The sequence below is a fragment of the Solanum lycopersicum genome, chromosome 3 (genome assembly GCF_036512215.1).
Source record: "Solanum lycopersicum chromosome 3, SLM_r2.1".
NCBI lineage: Eukaryota > Viridiplantae > Streptophyta > Magnoliopsida > Solanales > Solanaceae > Solanum > Solanum lycopersicum.
This window is the reverse complement of record NC_090802.1, coordinates 22,182,007-22,205,657: the sequence shown is the minus strand read 5'-3', so window position 1 is coordinate 22,205,657 and position 23,651 is coordinate 22,182,007. Positions and strand designations below refer to the sequence as shown.

Sequence of the window (23,651 nt, the reverse complement as noted above, 5' to 3'; positions counted from 1 at the left end):
GTCATTGAATATGCTTTCATCTTGGTTGTCTGTTGTCTCCTTCTCATGTGTTGCTATCATCTTCTCATCAGGCTCTGCTTCTGGCTACTCATCAGCTATATCATCCATTTGTACCTCTACGGTGGTGACCATAGGAATCCCCGAGGTCTCTAGAGTATCCAAGTTGTATGCCCTCCCTATAAACAAATTTAAGTCGGTAGACTTGAGATAGTCTACGTCTTTCCTTAGGTCTTCATATATGGCTTTCAAAGTCGTTATCTTGGAAAATTTCCCCTGTCTATTCTCACAAGGTATGACTCTCACAGTCAACGTATCAAAAAAAGTATAAAGGGAGTGACTGCAGCAAGTATGAAACTCTCGATCATCCCTAAAATGGATCTCTTGGGTCGGGTTGCTCATGTATTAGCTGATTGAGAAAAATTCCCCGTCTTCAAGATCATGGTTCTGTGTAATCTTGATGGGCTGGGAGGATGATGAAGAACCAAAGACTCAGAATAAGAGGAAGGAGTGGATATACTTGACAGCCAAGGGGCCGGAGTAGGCGAAGATGCATGTGCACGTCCATCTCTAGAGAGATGTGTGACGGAACTACTTTCCTCCCTTTAGCCTCCTCTCCTGTCTAGTCAGTCTCAATACGTCGGATGTCAGTAGAGGATGAAGGGGTGACCTCAATATCTGTCTTAGTGTCCTGGGGTACTCGAGCACATCGACACAACTTCATGATTACAACTACGTGATTAAAATTGGTACATTATTTATAAAAGTAAACTAAAGCATTTAAAACCTTGGTTTGCCTCCTAAGAAGCACCTTAGTTAACATTGTGGCATGACGTGAGTATTTTCTCATTCTTCACTATTGGGATTGTCCCTAGTGTCACTACGTAACCCCAATTTTTGGGTGGAGATGAGGCACTACATGACTCATAAAGGTTTTGATCAGTTACGTAGACCAAGAGAGAAAGCTAATCATCTGATGCAACACCACAATATTCTCCATCATTTCTTCTGGCACTCTATCATGCTCAAAAATTTTCTGGAGAATTATTTGCAGTGTATTTTCCATACGACCATTCTCAGTGTATCTAGAATTGTATAGCTCATGAGAAGGTAGGTACCTCCCTTGTCTATTGCACTAGTTTTTTTCTACCTTTGAGATTTTGGTGCCAAGTCGTTTAGCTAGTTGCTAGTGCAGATAACTTGAAGTCACCCTCGACTTCTTGGTTTGCCTCATCCGACTTGCCACCACTTCCCTCAACCATGCTCAGGGTGCCTGCATACAATTGCAACTCAAAAGAAAAATAAAACTAAAAATAAAGTTAGTAAAACTACAACTAATAAGAACAAAAATTCTACTTAATTATAAATTCTCACATAAAAAAAACCACTCCCTAGCAGCAACACTATTTTGATCGGTCATGTTATCAAAGACACAATTTGCAATGCAAGAATCGATGATCGTACTGTAGTATATTAATTCAACAAAGGGTTGGGGTCCTTTCCACTAGGAGTGATGATGAGAATTAATAGGAAAGTAAAATTACGTTCTAACTAGTCGTAGCTAAATACATTATCGAATAAAAACATATTTATTCTAAAATGGGGTAATGCAAGTGGCAATTATCGATGAGGATTTGTCAAAAGTAGAAATAATGAAATTAACAAGAGAACTAAATCAAGGAAAGGGGGATTCTTCGGATGTGATCGGAATACGAAATAAACAAGATTATTGGGTACATGTTTTTGGTAGAGAATTCATAAAATAATTGCAACTAGGATAGACTTTAAGGGGAATAAGCTCTCTCTTAAGCTCTTTCTCAAGCAACTTACCTCGTTTCAAAAAGGTTCCTCTCGGACACCCACTTGCCACATGAAGCACAGCCTCCGCCTTAACTCACTCACTCTCTTGAGCTGAGTGTGTTGCTTGATACTATGGTTCACCCTCTCGAGTTGAACCTCATGTCGACCCGCTCCCACCGGCCATAAATTTAGTAGTCTTAGTTTCTCGACATCTCTCTTGAGCAAGCCGAAAACACATATATGAAATTATATTTGCAACTACTGTCACATCTCGAGCTACCCCTGAGACGCAGACATGGAACCTAGGACCACAAGTGATCCCAAGCTAACCCTACTGGCAAGATCATGAGCATACTAAAGATAATAAACTGTTGCGGAAGCTAAATCATACTTAAGATGAAAAGATGGGGAATACCCATATTCTATAACTAAGATATTTGAAAATTATGAGTTTAATACAAAAGAAATATTAACTCAATGCTAAGTTGAATCTAACTATGTCTGAAAACAGCCTCTAAACTAGACTAGAAATACTCGGACAAGCCCCAGCTAAATCAAGCAAAAATCGAAACTAAATCAATAAAGACTGAAATGAAACTCATGATTGTTGTCCTCGGAGAATGAGGACTCACCACTGAATCTGCTGAACTGGAGATCGGGAAATCGATTTGTGTGTGATCTGGATGCTGAGAAGCTTAACCTATATCACGAGAAGATGTAGCGTACATATGCGTCGGTACTTGAAAGGTACTAAGCATATAGGATAGAGAAAAGTTGAAATAAAACATAACTAAAAGCACAAAAAACAAGTATAATAATCTGAACGTGATGTGTTGATTTCTGAGCTAATTGGATGCAATGACCAATTTATAACATGCTGAAACTGAATACTGAATATACTGATAAATGGTCAATGCAGAGAGTCTGACTGAACCATGGGAGCTACTAATAACCGATAATAAAACCACATGAGCTAAATGTGGAGTCCTATGTATACGCCCCACTGAGAGGACCCAATATACCCTGTCAAAGGTATAAAGGCATGCTGGCGTGATCACTAAACTGATTTCCTACAGAGAGGACTTACAACCTACTCGAGTAGTAGTTCTGGGACTATTGGGTACGCTAAACCCTAGTCCAACTCGGTATTATGCTACTCCCAATAAATTCTGTAAATTAACTAATTATATCTGAATTTCTGTAAATACTGGATAGCTCAAAACTGAACATGCAAACTGAGAATGCAACAATTAATCTGGTAATTATGCATTTATAACTGAGGCATGTATATCTGAAGTGTCTGAAATATATGACCTAGCATGTGTAATTCAAAAACTAAAGAAATACAAAGGTAGGGTTTTGAAATTCATGTGATAATCTGAGTAATAACATGATAATCTGATTTGGAACATATATTTAACAAATTCATAAAGTTATATTAAAGTTCTAGAAACCCTAGGTTTAATCATGATAAGAGAATCAAGAACTAACTGAAACTAAGGACCCAATGGGTGAAAGGAACCCACTAGTGAAATCCCACATAACTGGTGATGAAATCTACGAAAAAAATACTTAAAGTTTTGGGGCTGGAGCTGCTGGAGCTTGTGGTATTCTTGAACTAGGGTTCTTGAGCTTTTTTTCTCCTCTCTTGCTTCTAATTTTCTAAGTTTTGATTTAATGATTTGACTTGGATATGTTTTAATTATATTTATAGGCTTAAATTGACTAAAATTTGATGATTTAGGGTCAAAACGACGTAACTTAGGGTTTAAATGGAGTGGGAAAGGTCAAAAAGACCCCTGGGAAGGTTACTGTCGGGCCTCACGACGGCAAGGACTGACGGTCCGTCGTGCACCCGATGCCCCGTCGTGAGGACTTGTTCAATAGGAATTTACTAAAATGGGCATAACGTTTTACTCAAAGGTCTGATTTTAGCAAGGTTAGAGGTTATGAAAAGATAATTCAATTATCTATATGTGGGTAGGTCATGGGAGACCTAATTCATTTTGTGCTAAGAGTTATGATTATCTTAAGTTGACCCAACTGCATTTTCCCTTAACTGGCTGCAAATTTTCCACCTACGGACCATGGGTTCACCTACAAACCATGCTTGTCATCCATATCTCTTTTCAGAGAGTGATTGAAGGGAGTCTTGATCGACGGTCACGGACTACGGATCGTAAGTCGTCTGTCGTCCAAGACTTAACCAATTTTTCTAGGCTGAAATTTCTGGGAGTTTCTGATCCCATCGACGGTTGTGCAGGACGGACCATGGTTCAGGATATGGTACGTCAATGCCACTGTTGGTAGCACCTACAGATTTTTCTGAAAAACTAATTTTTGGTTTGCTCTAGCTACAGGGTGTTACAACTACAACCTCATTATATTCATCCACAACAACTAAATGAAATCACAATTAAACTAAAAATAATTATTAGAAAACAAGACCCAACAACTAATTTACAATATATTCATAAAATTACACCCCAAGAATTGTGTTTTAGCTAGACATAAATAAGAGATAGAAATTATACCAAAATGAGATTGCAGTCAAGTGGGTAACAAGATTTAAATCTTATTACAACCCAAGAATGTATAAATCAAATGACCCAAGACCAAATCCTTGGAGATGAAACCATTTTAATCTTGAAGTTCTTCTTCTAAACTCTTTCAAACTTAGAGCTCAAAAACTAAGATAAAAGCTGGAAAAAATCTAATAATGTACGATATTAAGCTAAAGCACTCAACAAGTATTTATAATTTTCAAATATTAGTACTGCAGCGGGCGCACAGAATAGTTAGTCAGAATCACTGAAAAAATTGGCACGCCCTTTGGTCATTACATCACTATCTTACACTTAGTCCAAGAATCTTCGTGTTTTGGATAATTGGGCGGTCAAATACTGCTTTACGAAACTTTTTGGTGATGTGTTGAATGCTCTTTTTCACTGCGAATTTGATCCTTTCCTTCAGGGATCAACACACTAGAACTATATCACCTCTAATTCGTAATAGCCAAAATAATCTAAGAAACTAAAATTTATCATTTTTTAAAGGAATAGGAAAAATCAGGAAAATTTTCTAAGTTCAGAAAGTGATTTTTGGTCATTTTCAACCGGCCATAATTTTTAGCTAAGGATGATTTAGAGTTAGTTCTTTATATGGTTGTAAATCCCTTGGAAATTTCTTTCCAATGGCACAGGGTTTGCATGATTTCGACAAAGTATGAGGGAGATATGCCTTTCAGAAGTTTGGTTGTTAAAGTGAGGAAAGTCCCATTTTGGATTTTAGTAAGGGTAAACTTGTCTTTTCACCCATCTAATTCATAATTCATTTTAAGGGTTTATTAGGGGTATAACTAATCCTTAAGTCAGTTTTAGAAAAGTTATTCATGCTTATGACTTGGGAGAAAACAAAAGAGAAGAAGGAGAAGGGTGAAAGACTAAGAATTCATCAAGAACGCCAAGATCGTTGAGTGAAATTCGTCGGGGGTGGTCCCTATTAAGATATGTGAGATCTTTATGTGTTGGGTTAGTTCACCCATACACCAAATTTTTTTAATTCAGCGAAGTTTGAATAGATTGAATGATGAATATTGAAGTTCTTGAAGAATAATGGTTAAATTCTTGTTGGTTGAGTTGTAGTATGTTTTAGTTGATTGGATTCGTGTTTCGGGGTGATCTATTAGGTATTGAGGTTATTAGTGATCCTAAGTGATTGGGAAAGATCCATGGGAGTTTAGAAGGTTTAGAGTTGAAAAATGAAGAAGAAAATATGAAGATCCCGTCTGACAAGCCTTGGGCGCCGCACCAACTAGAGACCCTCAGGACAAATAATGTTCGTCAGGCTTTAGCGTGCTGCGCCAGCAAGAGCCCCTTGGGAAATATGATGTTTGTCAGGCTCAGGCACCCCTCCAAGAGCCAGGGTTGACTAGGAGACGTCATTTTACTCCATCTTTTCGTACTAGTTCCTAAATGATATACCTACAATTCTTAGTCAATTCCAACACTCTAAGGTACATCTAAACATCATGAAATCATGAACCTTGAATCCATAGTCAAATTCAAGGAAAGTTAAGATCAAATTCTAAGAAGCTAAGAGTTAAGTCTTAAGGTAAAGAATTAAGTCAAAGTAAAGTTTGTTAAAGTTCCCAAGAGTCTTATTTAACCATTTTAACTTCGTTTTAAGGATCAAGTTTTGAGTTAAAGAAAGAGAAAAAGTTAAACTCTTTCCTTCAAATAAGTATAAGGAAACTAAGTATTCCCTAGAAAGTTTATAAATATTTTTACATTTAAGTTAAGATGAAACTAAGATTTCTCAAAAGAATTTTGAACAAAAAAAGGGAACATTGATTCTAAGAGAGATTTTTAAAGCTAAAGTCTTGAGCAAATTATCTCAACCCAAACAAAAGGAAGTTATTTAAAATGCATGAGCTAAAGAATATTTTGAGAGTATTATTGAGCACCGATATGGGGATGAAAATTTATATTAACTCAAGTCTCCATGTAAACCATGTAGCCATCATGGGTGGGTTATACTTTTTAGATGATCATGTAAGTTAAGCTAGTGATCCACTAAGTTAAGGAGTTCTATGCGACGACAAAGTATAGGACAATTTTCGCAGTATGGGCGAGATGTTGTATCAGCACTTAGGCTCATAGTGGTGGTTGTCGGTTAGAGAATCTCCGACATAACTATATTACATTCATATATAAGTAAAGTTGAGTTCCTATTGCATTTTATTTAAAGAACTAAGTTGTTTACTGTTTTACAAGCTTTATATATATCGCATGTATTTTAAATTGTTTTATATACATACATTGAGTTGAATATTTCTTGAGTTGAGCAGATTCAAGGTAAGCTCATCTTATTCTCATCAAGCTTAAGTTGTTTTTTAGCATTCCAACTCGCAGACTTGTACATTCAATTTACTGATGTCAGTTGGCCTGCATTGTCTTATAACGCAGACGCAGGTAACCAAGATCAGCATCCAGTGCCTCGTTCATCCAGTTTAAGCACTCAGAGTCAGTGGTGAGCCTCCTTACATTTTGAAGGATCCTTTATTATGCTTTCCAGTCTTTCACTTTCAGAATGTTGTGGGGTTTGTCCCAATATTCATCAAAGTATTTTTAGAGGTTTCATAGACGAATAGTCAGTTATTTAGTTTAGTTGAGTCTCTTTATTTTCAGATGTTCTATTTTGAGACTTAAGAGTCATTTTGGCCAAGACATATTATTTTAAATTATTATTATGAGAATGATTCTAGTTTATTATTGAGTTAAGACTTCCGCCGAGTTAAGTAAGTCAGGACGAAGTTTTGCTCAAATCCAGCACTGTTCATTGAGTTTCGACCACGTCCAGGGGTGTAGGCTCGGGGCGTGACAAGAACAAAAGGCGATCGTTAGACCTATTGGTGAGTTGCCAAGTTGACTCGACGATATTCAAGCTTTCATTTCTTTGTTCTTTTCATCCTTTTTGCTACATTTTGCCAAGTAGTATCCACGCTTTGTCTCAACTCAAAAACCTGAAACTCAAGGTTACATATTATTGATTGAGTCAAAACAAGCAATTAAGGACACTATTTCTATCAAAATATAGCCCCTAAATGAGTCCAATTTATGGACTCATCAGTTATAAATTTCAGATATTATTTCTAGAAAAAAGAATTGGGACGCACTCCCATTGAACAAAAGGTTTTTAAGAAGACTCATGTCAGGAAGAAAGAAAATGAGTCGGATTCGAATATGTGGGTGGAGGAAAGGGCTGAACAAACTTTTGTAAGTTATTTAAGATAAATAATATATTATTAATAGTGAATATATTTATGATATGTATATATATTGATGTCAATTTTTATATTTAATATGCAGGATGAGTTTTATCACTATATCGCTGAGAATCTAGATAGTTCGATCGAAATGACACCTGAACTGTCCATCCAGATTTGGAAAGAAAAGTGGTAGGGGGGACACACAAGGGTACATGATATGTCTAGGCTATCTAAACGATGTAAGATGACTCTAGTCAGGCTTAAGAAGTATTGGATCTTGACGTCAAACTGAGGCACTTGACGGTGTTCAGATTGCTGCTATGCTGGCTTAAATAGCACAACTTAATAATAGGAGTACTGGCAGAGTCGGACTAGAGAAGAGTATATGAACAACGAAGCATGAGAGAGACCGTTCAACAAATCAAAAAACAAGAAATGAACCTCACTTGTTGACCTACTATTTTGTCTCTCGAGGACGCCGATGGTGACAGTGATAATGAGGATAATTTTGTAGATCCGAATCCCTAGTTTAGATCTCTGGACATTTATGAAATTTTGAAAACAAAATTTGAATGATTTATAAGTCTTCAAATTGTGATTTAGATACTTTCAAATGTTATTTTAAGTTTATTATTTTATGTTTTGTGTAGATTGTTTATAATTGTCTGTGATTGATTGGGCTGAATAGTGTAGAATTGAATTGAATTTGCATGTGAACAAAGTTTCTTCTGTCAAAAAAATTGCAGAAAAAGCGACGGACAACGTGATTTTGTCCGTCGCATTTTTGTATTTTTCAAAAAAAAAAAAATTTCCTAAAAAGCAACGCACGACGCCTCCTTTTGAAATTAAATAAAAATAAGTCAAAAAAACGAAAGAAAGCATCGAGCTAAAAAGCAAAAAAAGAGACTGCCTCACTTTTTCGTCAATTTTGACCAAAAAAGCAACTTTGTCCGTCGTTTTTGGCGATTGTTTTTTTTACAGTTTTTTAGTAGTGGTTTAATGACATCCTTTGGAGCTAGGGGACTAACGATATAAGGTATCCAATGTTTGCCATTGTAGGAGACTTGATAACTGAGCTAATGTGGATTCACTTGCTAATGTCTATTTGAGAAAAATATTACGGCGGCACATAAATCTGAGACTTAAAGATAGTTAGTAAAGGCTCACAGATGTTGATCAGACCTTCATCCCTAAAATCTACTTGATACTAAGTATACTTCTAATGGAAACATGCATAATCTGAAAACAGTAATAATATGATAATATCAAATCATACTAATAACTTATATGTATTAAGTAGCTTTTAAATCATGGTGATTCAAATGACATTCAGAGATCCGTTATCTGAAAGCATCTTATATCATGATAATCTAAAAATAATTTGAAGGATACTTTATTTTTAAGCATCTAAATCATAAAAATTTGATAATCTTATACTTGCATCTGAAATAACGTAATTCTAAGTCATGAATTACTTATATGTTATGAGTTCATGAAATTTCATTGAAAAACATATAATTATAGTTGAAATCATATCATTCATGAGTAAATCAAGTAATGAGGGACTGATAAAAAAGAAAACTGATTTACAATGAAAATTCATGAAGATCATTAAAAGGGGGAAAAGGCTCAAATATGCCAACGAACTTTTAGAAAATGCTCATTTATGCCATTAGTTAAAAGTTTGGCTCATTTATGTAATTACCATAAAAAAAAGTTCATTTATGTCATTATTTTTTAACAATGGTTTTACAAAACCATTTTTGACACTTGACCAATTATAATTCGGTTACGTCATAATTTTTTTAATAAAAAAATCATAATTCTGAAAAAAAGATGAAATTAATTTTTTTTATCAAATAAATTGATGATGTGGCTGAATTATAATTGGTCATGTCATTAATTTATTTAATAAAAAAAACAAAATTCTGAATAAATTTTTTTTTTGAAAAACTGATGACGTGGCCGAATTATAATTGGCCACGTGTCAAAAATGGTTTTACAAAACCATTGTTAAAATATAATGGCATGAATGGGCCTTTTTTTTAACAGTAATTACATAAATGAGCCAAACTTTTAACTGATGACATAAATGAGCCTTTTCTGAAAGTTCAATAGCATATTTGAGTCTTTTCCCTTAAAAAAGTATAGGAGTAATTTCCTTAGATAGACCCATGTTTGACAAATTACCTATTATATCACTTATGTTTGTTTTAAGACTACAATATCACCCAACTTTACATATTTTCATCAGAATATACTTGACACACACAAAAATACTATTCTATATACTTGGCACAAAAAAAAATACTATTCTATCACCTATTGCTATGCCATGTCACATTTTCATTTTTTCCTAAAAAAATAAACCTTTTGAAATAACTCATATGTTATATTCCATAAAAAAAATCTTAATTGTTTATCAGTTTTTTTTTTACTTTACCATATTAAGAGATCAACATTATTTTTCTATTATTACATTTAACATTAATTATTTTTCTAAATCATTCTCAAATTGTTCTTCTTCAATTTCTTAAAGAATGTGTGTGTGTGTATATATATATATATATAAAAGAACTACATGTCATGTTTGACTTGTCTACCGGTGTGTTATAAAATTATGACACGATTTTTCAACATCAAATAACTATCACTATTCGGGATTGATTTTCTACGTCAATCTATTATTATTGAGAAATTGAATTGGCTTGATGATGATTATACAAAAGTTCTACTTTCTTCGCCCTATTCCTTATTAATTTTCTTTTTTTTTATGAATATATAAAATTCATGTTTATAACACGTTGCAAAAGTATTGATTGTTAAGTGATATTTGTATTAGAATTAGAATTAGTATGCAGAAAATTTTACTCTTCTTTGCCTTCAAAAATTTATTATTGGTAGGTTCCTTCTTGGTCTTTTCTTCAACAACATGAGCTTTCATTATTGGTTCCTTCAACAGGTTATTGTCACGCTATCGTATCTCTTGTTCAATTTGCAAGTGATACAATAATTGTCCAAGAGTCAAATCTTCCTTTTTGTGTAAGAGTTTACCTCTGTACTCCTTTCAAGATGGAGGAAGTTTTGAGACAACCGCACCAACATGAAACTTTTTCATCAAGAACATTTCCAGATGTAGCAATTTTATTAGCTAGTTGAAATTCTTGTACTTGTACAATGATTGATTTTCCATCAACTATATTGAACTCCATATAATTTGAATTAAGAAATTTCATTGAACTCGTCTCTTCTGCTGAATGGGTATGTTTAAGAGTATATCCCAAATCACTGTAGCAAATCACTTAATATTATATTGGTCATTATATTTATTGGACATTCCTTCAAGAATATAATTCTTGTATAAGTAATCATCTTGTCGTTTGAAAATTTGTTCTTTAATCAGAGTAGCCTCATCCATTGCTACTTTAGAACCAGGAGCATCAGGACAAGATTTCTTAAGAACATATGGTAACTTTAATCATCTTAAAAATAATTCCATCTTTCAACGCCATCTAGGGAAGTCTTTGCCATCAAATATTCGAAAATTAGGATTAGGCAAATTTAGAACACTGTTTGTTATTGATGTGGATGCCATAGAGACAACTATCTTCAAATTGTTAGAATAACTGAATAAGAATGATAAAAATATAAGGAATTTAAAACAACGCTTGCTTGACTTAGAGGCACGTAAATACGTTTCTTGATGATAGTTGGAATCTCTCCCACGAGTAATCGGAAGAATAAATAACAACTCTATCTTCGGGATTCAACTAAGCCACAAAAGAAGTAGCATTCAAGAATGTTGCTCTTCTATTCTTGAATTGGTGATTTCACCTTTTGATTAATGTCTCGCAAGTGTTTTCAAGGGAAAGTAATTTTTCTTGAGTGCTTATCTTTTCAACCAAAAGAAACTCAATTTATAGTACAAAAGTTTCGTAAGAAAAGAATTTTAATTAAATAATATTTATAATAGGTTCATGAATCGAAAAGAAAAATTGTAACTTCCAAAACTCTATAACGTAAAATTTTTAAAAGCGTCTTGCAAAACATCTATAACGTAGAATTAAAATAAAATGAATACTACAACTCACATTAATGAATTTTGTTATTTCAAAACTATTAACGAATAAATTTGTTTCAAAATTAATTGAAACATTAAACTCTAACAAAACTTTGCATAGTTAAACCTCACAAAGATTAAAAGAGAAATTTGTCAATATTGCATATTAGAGCTATGTATCAATAAAAGGCCAAATACATACGCAGGTCCCTAAAGTTGTTCGCGCTTCCCCCCAGGTACCTCAACTAACTAAGATTCCTATTAAATCCTTTAACCCCCTATAATTTGATCCTTTTAAATATTCTTGGCTGATGTGGAGCCAAACGTGATCTCACGTCCTTTAAGCGCGTGCAGACTCTTTAAAAGGGCTGATGTGGATCTTGAACCACCCACCAATGATCTTCTTCCCCCTTTTAACCCTAATTTCTCCCATTCTTCCATTATTTCTCCTCTTTTGTTTCTCTTCATCATTATTTCTCCTCTTTACCTCATTATATTATATCTCTTTTTCATTGATTTCTTCTTAATCATCAATTTCTAATGTCGAATTTATCTTCTTCATCAATTTCTTCTTCTTCAACTGTGAAAATCGTCTGCAATTCCTTTAACAAACCACTCAAAATCACTTAAACATCTAAGGATTTCAGCTATAAAAGTCATTGAAAGGGAGAGATTCTTAGGGTTTTCTCGTTTAGAAACGGGTTAGAAGTGATTTGGGGGAAATTGATTTTTAGGTTTGATGACTTAATATGTGGCACTGACGTGTAATTGGGTTGGAGTGTATTCGTCAAAATTTCCACGTGGGGAAGGTTCATCTCATGCACCTAATTACCAAAAATAATTTATTGAAATTTGGCTCCACATCAGCCAAGAATATTTAAAAGGATCAAATTATAGGGGGTTAAAGGATTTAATAGGAATCTTAGTTAGTTGAGGTACCTGGGGGAAAAGCGCGAACAACTTTAGGGACCTGCCTATGTATTTTGAGTTCGAAACGTATTAATGTGTCATGCTGAAACTTACAACTGCAAATATACTAGTTATAAACTAGATAACAAGTAAAAACATGTAAAGAACATATTATTAATATAGTTTAACCAAGCGGCCTACGTATTATAAAAATATAAACATATTGAGAAAAAAAAATTTCGTAAATAAAATTCTTAAATGTCTATATTGGATATTATTGTTATAATAGAGTTACAAACTTTACCTAAAAAAGAAAATCAAATATGAAAGATAATTATATTTTCCTTTTCGGAAAAGTTCGAATACTTATGATAATACTTTAATTTTTCTAAAATAAAACTTAAAATATGGTAAATTAGTTATATTAAAAAATGCATGAAACCTTAAAATATTTTACTTTTATTCTAAAATTGGAAAACTTTGGACAAAATAATTTTGCTCAAATTGAAATAAATAAGTGAAATAATGTTCAAATTATATTTTTTCCGTTTGGAAAGAGGGTCAAATAGGAGAAGGAAATTGTACAAATGCATATATAAAATATTCTCGCAATATCACACCTTTCTTCAATCTTCTTGCTTATCGGCCGATTTCTCAATATCTCTCTTCACTGTTACAGGTAATATACAGCAGCCATCCTTTCATGGCAGTGATATTACAGATTTCATTTTTTACGAATGTGTATTGCTTAGTGTCTAGTTTTATTATTGGAAGATTTTTACATGTGTTTACGAAGATGGAATTGGATACATGTGTTTTTAAATAGATTAGATCTGGGTCTATTATCGTTTGGAGTAGATTTTACTTATTGATTGTGTATTAAGGTAATATTAGTTTTGTTATGCTGAATCTGTTTTTTGATTTTTGGATGTAGGGTTTTTGATTCGTTAAAGTAATACTATCTAACTAGTGGTGAAGTTCAATGGGGAGAAAGAAGGCAACAGAAGAGAATTCTGAACCTCCCAAGCAGGGCGGCGGTGGAGGAGGGAAGACTAAGAAGAAGAATAGGGTGATTGATGACGATGAGTACTCTGTCCAGACTGAAGAACCTACACTTCAGGAAGATACAGTACTTGATGATGATGAGAGAAAGAAGCCAGCCAAGCAGGTTGGTGGTGGTGGAGTCAAGTCAAGGAAGAAGAATGTGGTAATTGATGATGATGAATACACTATTGCGACAGAGGAACCTGTTATTCTGGAAGAAAAAGTAATACTTGGTGGACAGAAAAAAGCTAAAAAGGGGAAGAAGGGTGCCTCTAATTATGGAGGGTATTTAACAAGGGATAGTGATCAAGAGGATGAAGGCATTGCCCCCTTCACTGGGAAACTGAACAAGTCAAAGCAGGGAAAAACCAGTGCTGGTGTGTTTTCTACAGCTTTTGATACAATTGGTGATGAAGAGTCCGAGGAAGATGAAGAACCAGTCCTTGCTGGTATGGGGAAGACTAGTGGCAATTCATTTAGTGTGGCTCTTCTTGACGAAGAAGAGGAGGCAGATACTTCTGTTTCTAAGTTTGACACAGAAACAGTTGAAGAGGATGATGCGCCAGAACTTATATTTGCAGGTAAAAAGAAGTCATCTAAGAAGAAGAAAAAAAGTGCTGTCACTGAAGCAAATGTTAAGGAAGAAGCTGAATCAGAACAAGCTAGCCCAGGGGTTAACCCTGAAGAAGAAGCTAATGATAATGACAAAAAAAAACAGCAAAGAGATGTACCAGAAACTTCTAAGAATAAAACCAAGAAGAAAAAGGGTGGTCGTACAGTTCAAGAAGATGAGGATGAGATTGACAAGATTCTAGCAGAACTTGGTGAAGAAGCTGCTCCTGTACCGTCTGAAGAGAAAGTACATGCTCAGCTGGAGTCAAAAGATAATAAATCTAAGAAGAAAAAGGGTGGCAGAATGGCTCAAGAGGAGGATGACATTGACAAAATTCTGGCAGAAATTGGTGAAGGGCCACCAGCTACATCTGCACCTACTCCTTCTCTTGCACAAGAAGTGAAAGGCCAATTGCAGCCTCAACTAGGTGATGCTGCTGCTGAGAAGGAGGCAACTGAAGAAGGAGCTATGGAGTCTGCTGCTGCAAAGAAGAAGAAAAAGAAGAAGGAGAAGGAAAAAGAAAAAAAGGCAGCTGCTGCTGCCTCTAGTGTAGAGGAAAAGCAGGAAGAAACAAAAAATGACGCAAAAGGAAAATTGGCTGATAAGAAACAGTCAAAGCAGGTTAGGGAGATGCAAGAGAGACTCAAAAAGATGAAGGAAACTGAAGAAAGGAAGAAGAGGGAAGAGGAGGAGAAGTTAAGGAAGGAAGAAGAGGAACGGCGTCTTCAGGAAGAGCTAGAAAAACTTGCAGAAGAGAAGAAACGTTTGAAAAAGGAGAGAGAAAAGGAAAAGCTTTTGAAGAAGAAACAAGAGGGGAAACTGCTTACAGGAAAGCAAAAGGAAGAAGCTCGAAGATTAGAAGCAATGAGGAAACAATTTCTTGCTAATGGTGGGACACTCCCCACTGGGGAGAATAAGAAAGAGACAACCAAACGGCCAATTTATCAAACGAAGAAGTCAAAACCACAAGCTCAGGCTAATGGCAAAATGCAGGAAGAGTCGATTGAAATATCAGAAGTTAAAGAACATCATCAGGAGATTGTGTCAGAGGTTGATTGTGTGGAAACTGAGAAAGTTGAGGATGTGGATTCGACAATTACAGAGGAAAAGTCAGAAATAGCTGATGCTGAAGAAAATGAAGTTGAAGAAGAAGAGGAAGATGATGAAGAATGGGATGCAAAAAGTTGGGATGATGCTGATCTGAAACTGCCTGGTAAGAGTGCTTTTGAAGACGAGGAGGTAGATTCAGAACTGCAGCCTATAACTAAGAAAGAGATTAAGGTTGTAAGTTCAGCTGTTCATGGTGCAGCGATTCTGCCTGTTGCTTCCAAGTCGGTGATTCCGATTCAAAAAACTGCTGCAACTGTACCAGGTGTACTGAAGAATGACCGAAGTAGGAAGGGTGAGCCTGAGGCTAGGGGTGCAGAGCAAAATAAGCAGAAAGACAGTCCCGAAGAACCTGGTGCTCCTAACCAGGATGAAGACAATCTCCGGTCTCCTATTTGCTGTATTATGGGGCATGTTGATACTGGTAAAACCAAGCTACTTGATTGCATACGAGGTACCAATGTTCAAGAAGGTGAAGCTGGAGGGATTACTCAGCAGATAGGTGCAACTTACTTTCCTGCTGAGAATATACGTGAGAGAACTAAGGAGCTCAAAGCTGATGCGAAGCTGAAGGTCCCTGGTTTGTTGGTCATCGACACTCCTGGACATGAATCTTTCACGAATCTGCGTTCTCGAGGTTCAGGCTTATGTGATATTGCAATTTTGGTTGTTGACATCATGCATGGGCTAGAACCACAGACCATAGAGTCACTTAATCTTCTTAAGATGAGGAATACAGAATTTATTGTTGCTCTGAATAAGGTGAAGATCATCTATGATGCACTTTTCAATGGTGTTATTTTGGTTGTATTCTTTTATTTCCTGTTGTTTAATTTGTTTTTGATACTATTGCAATGCAGGTGGATAGGCTTTATGGATGGAAAGTTTGCAAGAATGCTCCCATTGTGAAGGCGATGAAGCAACAGTCCAAAGATGTTCAATTTGAATTTAATACAAGGCTTACTCAGGTTTTTATAACTCCTTGAGTTGACCATTCCTCAATTTGTGGACCTTATCTCAATTGAATTCTGTTTAATTGTCGCAGATTGTTACCCAGTTCAAGGAACAAGGTATTAATACAGAATTGTACTATAAAAATAAAGAAATGGGAAAGGACACCTTCAGTATTGTACCAACTAGTGCTATTAGGTGTGTTGGTGTGTTATTCCTCTCTTTTTTCCTTGGGCGTCCATCTAGCATTTCGTGACATTGTTGATTTTAACTGAACATGTTCATTCCCTGGATCTTTAACAGCGGAGAAGGTATTCCTGACATGCTGTTGTTACTTGTTCAATGGACACAAAAGACAATGATTGAAAGACTTACTTACAGCAATGAAGTGCAGGTATGATATTTACATGATATCATTATCAGTTAAATTAGAGATTCTCAATATGGGATGATTAACTGTTGTTACTCTTTGGCAGTGCACGGTGTTGGAGGTTAAGGTTGTTGAAGGGCATGGAACGACTATTGACGTGGTTTTGGTTAATGGTGTCCTTCATGAAGGAGATCAAATCGTCGTTTGTGGCATGCAGGCATGGAAGTCTCCTTTTTATGTTCATTACTTGTCTTTAGTGAGCCATTACTTTGCTGCTATGTTCAGATCCTCCAGTGTGGTGATTTGTCTTGACATTATAAATTTCCTCATTTCCTGCATTGTTTTATGTGTAGGGACCGATTGTTACCTCCATCCGAGCTCTACTAACGCCTCACCCCATGAAGGAACTCCGAGTAAAGGTAACTACATGTTCCTTTAGGCACTCCGGGTTACTGGTTTTGCATTGAAGCATCTCTAACCTACTTATCAGAAAAAAAGAAAATATTCTCTTACCTCAGTTCAACTCTCTAAATTTCCCCAACTTGCATGAGATTGAGTAGTAGCAGTTGTTAGTTCAAATCCTTTTACAAGTATAAAAACAATAAGGAGTTATTTGTCCAGTATGTATCATAAAAAGTAAAGAGTAGTAAAAAGAGGAGGGTGCTTGATGAGTGGGGAAAACTAATGGATGGGCTAAAAGCATTGAATTGTATATGTCGCTAGTATTCAGTCCTATTATTATGAAACTGGTAACAATGCTATTGAAAGCACTAAGGCAGTGCAAAAGCCATATTTACAGATACCCACAGCCAACAAAAAGCCTAAAAACATTAGCAGTTGTCCTATCAAATCTATCAAAGAAACCTACTCCACTTAAAAGTATTCTTTACAACAACAGTAGCTCTGTTTGAACTCTAACGTAGATCATATGCTGGTAATATCTAGTTTGGGCTTGTCAAGGTAACACGCTGTGCTAGAGTTATTAGTTTCCTCAACTCCAAATGTGGCGTACAAAAATTAAAGGGTTACTTTGTGTGTGGGGGTTCTAGCTCAAGAGTTATGTGGATGTATTGAAAGTTGAGTTTATGATGTCAGTTGTTCTTTGGGTCCCTGTCTTTTAACAGTACCTATACCCTGGTTTATTTGGACCCCTGCCTTTTGAGATATATGTAAATCATTTCAAGCTTGTGGATGCTTTCATGGATACGGAATTGTTGAGGTGCTACATTAATCCTAGATTGCTGATAACACACTTGGTTTTCTCCACTTTGAATTTTCTTTGAACAAAAGAAACAGAAGATCAGAAATTTGCTGTGAGGCTTTCAGATTTGTGTTCAAATTCCAATTGCCCCTGTTAAAATAGGCTTTTCCCACAATCAAGATATGCAGATTACTTGTTTAATTTTCCGAATGTGCGACACAAGTCTGCAGGTTCAGTTATGTCCTAATTATTTTTGTACTTTTGGACCTTGTGGTCAATGGAGCATAAAAAAAATCTTAAGAATGAAGTGATTGTAATGTTATTTCTTTGAATTTATCTGATATGTGATTTATCTAATGGCATACTGATGAAAGTGCATTCTCTTGTTTGGGCAAAATCCTTTCAGGGAACATATTTGCATCATAAGAAAATCAAGGCTGCCCAGGGTATAAAGATAACCGCCCAGGTATTATCAACTACTTGTAAATCTGTGAGCTCATTTTTGGTCAGTCTTAGATTAGTTTGTTGTTAAAATCAGATGATGCTGTATTTGAATTCCTAATTTCCTTTTAATTAAAAAGAAAATTAGCATTAGTTTTTTCTAGGATCAATCAAGCAGAGCAGGGTGTCATCTACTGGATATAACTTTTGAGTCCTGATTACTGTTGGAAGTCAAATAACTTTTCGTAAAGATTTGGAGGAAGCTTCGTAATTGCATGAAAAATATTAAGTGGAGGAGCTATCTCTTTGCACATACACCTCTTTCCTTTTTCTATTTTTTCTTGTCAGGAAACCAACCAATGCACTTGATGTCTCATGTTCAAAAAATATGGTGAAATTTGTGCTAGAGCATTGGAAGTTTATTCTAATTTGGCACAGTCTCTTTTCTTTTTGTTCTGTTCATGGTGTCCCTGAGCATATCAATTCTGTTCAGAATTTCTGATTTCCTAAGTCGGATATTTTGTGATACCTTTTAGAAAAATTCTGTTGGAATAGCTGTACAAATACCATCCTATTTTGACTTGGAATAGTTGTGAGAATCCAATAGTTGTTCTTGTATAGTTTGTTACTTCAGTGAAATTTGACTTGGAAGTTCAACTAGCGAGCCATAACCTTTCAGTCCCTTGCATGGGTGTATTGATATTTTCTTCTACTGATGTGTGATGCTTTCACTATTTACTATATGGCTATTTATTTAGTGGTTGTTTTCCTTTCCCCTCCTTTTGTTCTTTCTATTCTTCTTCAGGGCTTTGAGCATGCAATTGCTGGTACTAGTCTATATGTTGTGGGGCCTGATGATGATGTGGAAGACATCAAAGAAGCAGCTATGGAAGATATGAAGTCAGTGATGAGCAGGATCGACAAAAGTGGAGAGGGAGTATATGTTCAAGCATCTACACTTGGATCATTAGAAGCTTTGCTTGAATTTTTGAAGACCCCAGAAGTAAGCATACCTGTCAGTGGGATTGGCATAGGTCCCGTGCATAAAAAGGATGTCATGAAAGCTAGTGTTATGCTTGAGAAGAAGAAAGAGTATGCAACCATCTTGGCCTTTGATGTTAAAGTGACACAGGAAGCTCGGGAACTTTCAGATGAACTTGGTGTCAAGGTTTTTATGGCTGATATTATATATCACTTATTTGATCAGTTTAAAGCTTACATTGACACTATCAAGGAAGAAAAAAAGAAGGAAGTTGCTGAAGAAGCAGTCTTCCCCTGTGTGCTCAAGATCGTACCGAATTGTGTCTTCAACAAGAAGGATCCAATTGTTCTGGGAGTTGATGTTCTTGAGGGCATTGTCAGGGTATTAACTTTTCTTGTCTACTTTCTCATATTCATTGATCTCATTCACCAACTTAATTATAAAAAGGAAAAAATTAAAGATAATAGAATCTCTGCATTTCATTCGGGAAAACTAGCTTTTGTGCACATCAACAATACAAATAAGAATAGATAATCAATATTTAACGGGTTGTGCTGATATTAGCAGATTTTCTCTAATTCATGCTTCCATTAGGTTGGGGAAAGGGTCTTGATTACTCACATTGATTTCTCGTTAAATGTGTAATTTCTTTATGTATAACCTTGTTTGAGACAGCTGGTTTGACATAAGCAAACTTATGGACAATAATTTTTTTTGGTTGATAAAGTAAGTTGTTCATTGATTGGCATCAAGAAGAGGCCATGGATACAAAATTAGATGTGATAGCTCCTATACAAGATCTATGAAAGGGTCGGGGGGCTAGCCAAACACCATAAAGGGAACAACCATGTTAAGGGCCAGTCTAATGTAACGGAGATCACAAAATCTGGAGAAACAACTTTAGCAAGTGGTTTAGAGTTGACAACTACATCAAAACATTTTGTTGTTTCAGCTCTCTAAAGGCTCCAGCTCTAAACAGCATCCATTTGAGGCTGAAATAAACTAGACACATATGCTACATGTCTGCAGCTACCTGACATAAGTAGTATCTGTTAACTAACTGGAAACATCTCCTGCAGATGTTGTCCTGTTTCAGACATGCATTTTTAGAGCTAACCATCTAAAGCATATCACTTTTGGTGGGAGTTCTGTCCTCCAAATTAGTTTCTATGGCTAGAAGTCTAAAATTTTATTCTGAGCATCTAGCAATTTTATCCCAGTTCTACTGTGTTTTCCTTTGCATTAGGACCACAGCTTAATGCTTCAGCAGCCCGAGTCTTCATGTGAAGCCTTCCAGATTACACATCAAGTCCAAAAGGCTCTCAAGTTCCCAGGCTGAAGAGGGCACTCCACTGATTGCCTTCTCTATTCTCTGCAACTGTAGAGTCACAATCTCATGCTATCAGGAAGAGTGATGGATAGGCTTCTCTAAAATTGGAGTTCTCTATATCCTTCCAGAATTGTACATTCAGGGAAATTTCCAGCGTTGAATGAGACTTCTTTATGAAATTCCTCCCATAGCCTACTTACATGTTTCCATGACCCAATTATATATGGAGTTCTGCTTTGCTTAGTGATCGACTCAATTTACCATGATTGGCTGCAACCTCTTCCTTCCATAAGCTATTGTCCTCCATTCCATATCTCCAAAGCCATGTAAACAACAAGCTTTTGTTGTGCTCCCTGATACGCAACCCCCCCGTGGCTTTGGTCTAATGACGTATTACCATTTAACAAGGTGAAACTTGTGTCCTTCAATATTATCCTCCCAAAGATAATTTCTTCTGATTTCGTCTTGGCTACTTCACTACCTTACCAGGCATAGGAAATAATGGCATGAAGTAAGTGGGAATACTGTCCATGACAATATTGATAAGATCAAGTCTACCACCTATTCAAAGATATTGCCTTTTCCAAGTAACCAGCCTTTTGCCCCTAGAGGAAGGCCTAGTTAAGAAGTGGCGGGGAAGGATCCCAGACTGCAACATATAATGTCAGCTAGTACATGGATCAGTAGCTCTGTAGACTATTTCCTATTTGTTTGGTGAAACTATGCTGTAGTGATATTCGAAGAATCAGTGTTAGCACGTATCTGTTCTCTCTATAATTCTTTCTTATAATTGGGTATCTTGATTATCTAACAAGGTTCCATCTGAGTTTTTGCATTTATGATTAGAATCTAGCTTTTCTACTGGTTATTATTATCATTGAGTTCTCTGCTTTCAAAAGGTTTTAAGCATTCTTCGTTTATACCATGATTTGCATCTCAAGGTATATTTTGTTTTATTTACAAGATTTGGACCTTAGGGAATATGTTTAAGTTCAGATGCAGATTTCATTGTACTCATCCTATTTCTATTTTTCGTCCATTATTAATTCTGTCATGCTTCCTTAGGCCTCTTGCTCGATGAGCATTGAACACCTCCAGTTTAAGTCCTGTTTGCTTGCTCTCATGTCTCTTTAGTTAATTGTAGTAAGATATTCCTGCATAGTTTTATTGGTGTGTGTAACATTATGTACTTCTCTCTGGTTTACTTTTCTCCACACGTAGTTCAGTATATTGTTTGTTGCCATGATTTAAGTTGAAGGGTTTAGCTTGATTATGCTTTCTACTATCAATGTTTATGCTTGCAATAGTAGCACCCTACAGTTTGTGATTTTACTGTTGAAAAAATAGTAGCACTCGTCAATTCTCTTGTCTATAATCATTCATAGACTTCAAAAATTTCATGTATATTGTGGTCCTCACTGTGCTCAACTAAATTTGAACAGATTGGATCTCCTATATGTATTCCTCAAAAGGAGTTCATTGATATTGGTCGTATTGCATCAATTGAGAACAACCATAAGCCTGTTGACTCTGCAAAGAAAGGCCAACGGGTGGCCATTAAGGTATGAAGTGGTTGAGACTTTGTAAATTTTGTCATGGATTTGCTAGAATTTTGATCTATGTTCTCTCTTTATAACTTGTTTGTAGAATGTAGATTAGTGTGTAGTAGTTTCTCTTTGATTCCCAATATCTGTTTTGTGTATCATCATTGTACAATAACGTATTTCAGGATTCTAAGCAGTTGATTTGATCTTTGCTTATATACCATGATGTCTCACTCCCTGCACATGTTTACAGATAGTTGGATCTAACCCTGAGGAGCAACAAAAGATGTTTGGTAGGCATTTTGAAATGGAAGATGAGCTTGTCAGCAAAATTTCAAGGAGGTCTATTGACATACTCAAGGCCAATTTCCGGGTATGTAGAGTTTTGCGTGAAGTTCCCTTTAGCAACAAGCTCTCCTTTTTGAGCAAGTATCTTATTATGCTTACTACTGCCTCTTTAACCTTTTACAGAAAGACCTCTCAGTTGAGGATTGGAGACTTGTCATGAAACTGAAGACCCTCTTTAAGATACAATGAGACAGGTTTTTGTAGCTTGCAAAGGGGTTGATTCTTAGTTCTCCGATAAGCTCCATCTTAGGGGCTTAGCAGTTCATTGAGCAATAAGTGGTGATTTGAGTGTAAACGAAGGTCTGGACATAATGTTCATGCCACCTCAGAGACAGAAATGAGCAAAAGTGAAGAATGCAAATGTTGCTGCCTGCTGCAACTGATTTCCTTTGGTCGGTACTCCGAGCATTCTGTGTATGCTGTTTTTGGTACTGAAGTGAGATTTATGCCACATTGACCAATGTCAGAGTTGTACAGGGGCACAAAACGGCAACGCATTTTTTCATAATACAGAGATGTAATATTGACTTTTTGATATACCAAAAACCGTGCAAAAGATTATTGGTTGGCTATTTGTTGGCAAGTTTTTCATACAAGTATCAAATCCAATTCTTTGTATAGATATAACAAGTAGTAGGCATATTCAGGGGTATGATCCCTTGTAATATCGAAGTGTTGCACAAAAGCCTTGCAATGTAAATAGTAATAGTATTAAAAAGAGGGTGGTCAATTAGATACAAAGACATATTTCATTGTTTTAAACTAAAACAGCAAGTAGGAATAAGCAACCTAAAAGTAGCTAATACATATATGAATGATCAACTCCAGTTTTTCAGAGAACACATCAATGGAATCATTATCTTCCGTCTCCAAATCATCAGCAGTTTGTGTGGGATTAATTTTGTTTTCCATCATAAACAAACCTAAGTAGTTCATGTTTGAGAATTAGGCTTCCACAGTAACCAAGGATCAAAGTTTGTAGAGCAACATCTCTTCCGATTCTGAAGAACACATCAGATTCCCTCTGGGTCATTACCCTTATGGTTATAAGCTTCTTTTTCATCTCTTGATCTGCTGCTGCTCGTGTTTCCATATATTTGATATTAAGGTAACTGACTGGTGAAGAACGAGCACATTTTATAAGCACTACTTGTTGGAAAACTAAATTTTTTGGTTTTCATTCA

The 23,651-nt window shown here is 35.7% G+C and overlaps 1 protein-coding gene and 1 pseudogene across 1 annotated transcript; both read left to right on the top strand.

Annotated features, from left to right (window-relative positions):
* Window positions 1-8,095, top strand: part of LOC138347470 (uncharacterized) — a 34,006-nt pseudogene extending 25,911 nt beyond the window's left edge.
* Window positions 8,096-13,067: 4,972 nt separating this feature from the next.
* LOC101255564 (eukaryotic translation initiation factor 5B-like) lies at window positions 13,068-23,071 on the top strand. Its single transcript, XM_026030288.2, has 12 exons — window positions 13,068-13,215; window positions 13,471-16,062; window positions 16,161-16,268; window positions 16,346-16,449; window positions 16,555-16,645; window positions 16,728-16,838; window positions 16,975-17,040; window positions 18,229-18,288; window positions 19,069-19,626; window positions 22,018-22,137; window positions 22,373-22,492; window positions 22,591-23,071. The coding sequence occupies exons 2-12, from the start codon at window positions 13,519-13,521 to the stop codon at window positions 22,654-22,656; spliced, it is 3,948 nt and encodes a 1,315-aa protein (XP_025886073.2). The 5' UTR covers window positions 13,068-13,215; window positions 13,471-13,518; the 3' UTR covers window positions 22,657-23,071.
* Window positions 23,072-23,651: the final 580 nt, after the last annotated feature.

Excerpts from the sequence above, each read along its gene's own strand:
- LOC101255564 (XM_026030288.2), top strand. The coding sequence starts at position 13,519 with ATGGGGAGAAAGAAGGCAACAGAAGAGAATTCTGAACCTCCCAAGCAG. Across the intron at positions 16,839-16,974 it reads TCGTCGTTTGTGGCATGCAG|GGACCGATTGTTACCTCCAT; the intron begins GCATGGAAGTCT and ends TTTTATGTGTAG. Across the intron at positions 22,493-22,590 it reads TACTCAAGGCCAATTTCCGG|AAAGACCTCTCAGTTGAGGA; the intron begins GTATGTAGAGTT and ends AACCTTTTACAG.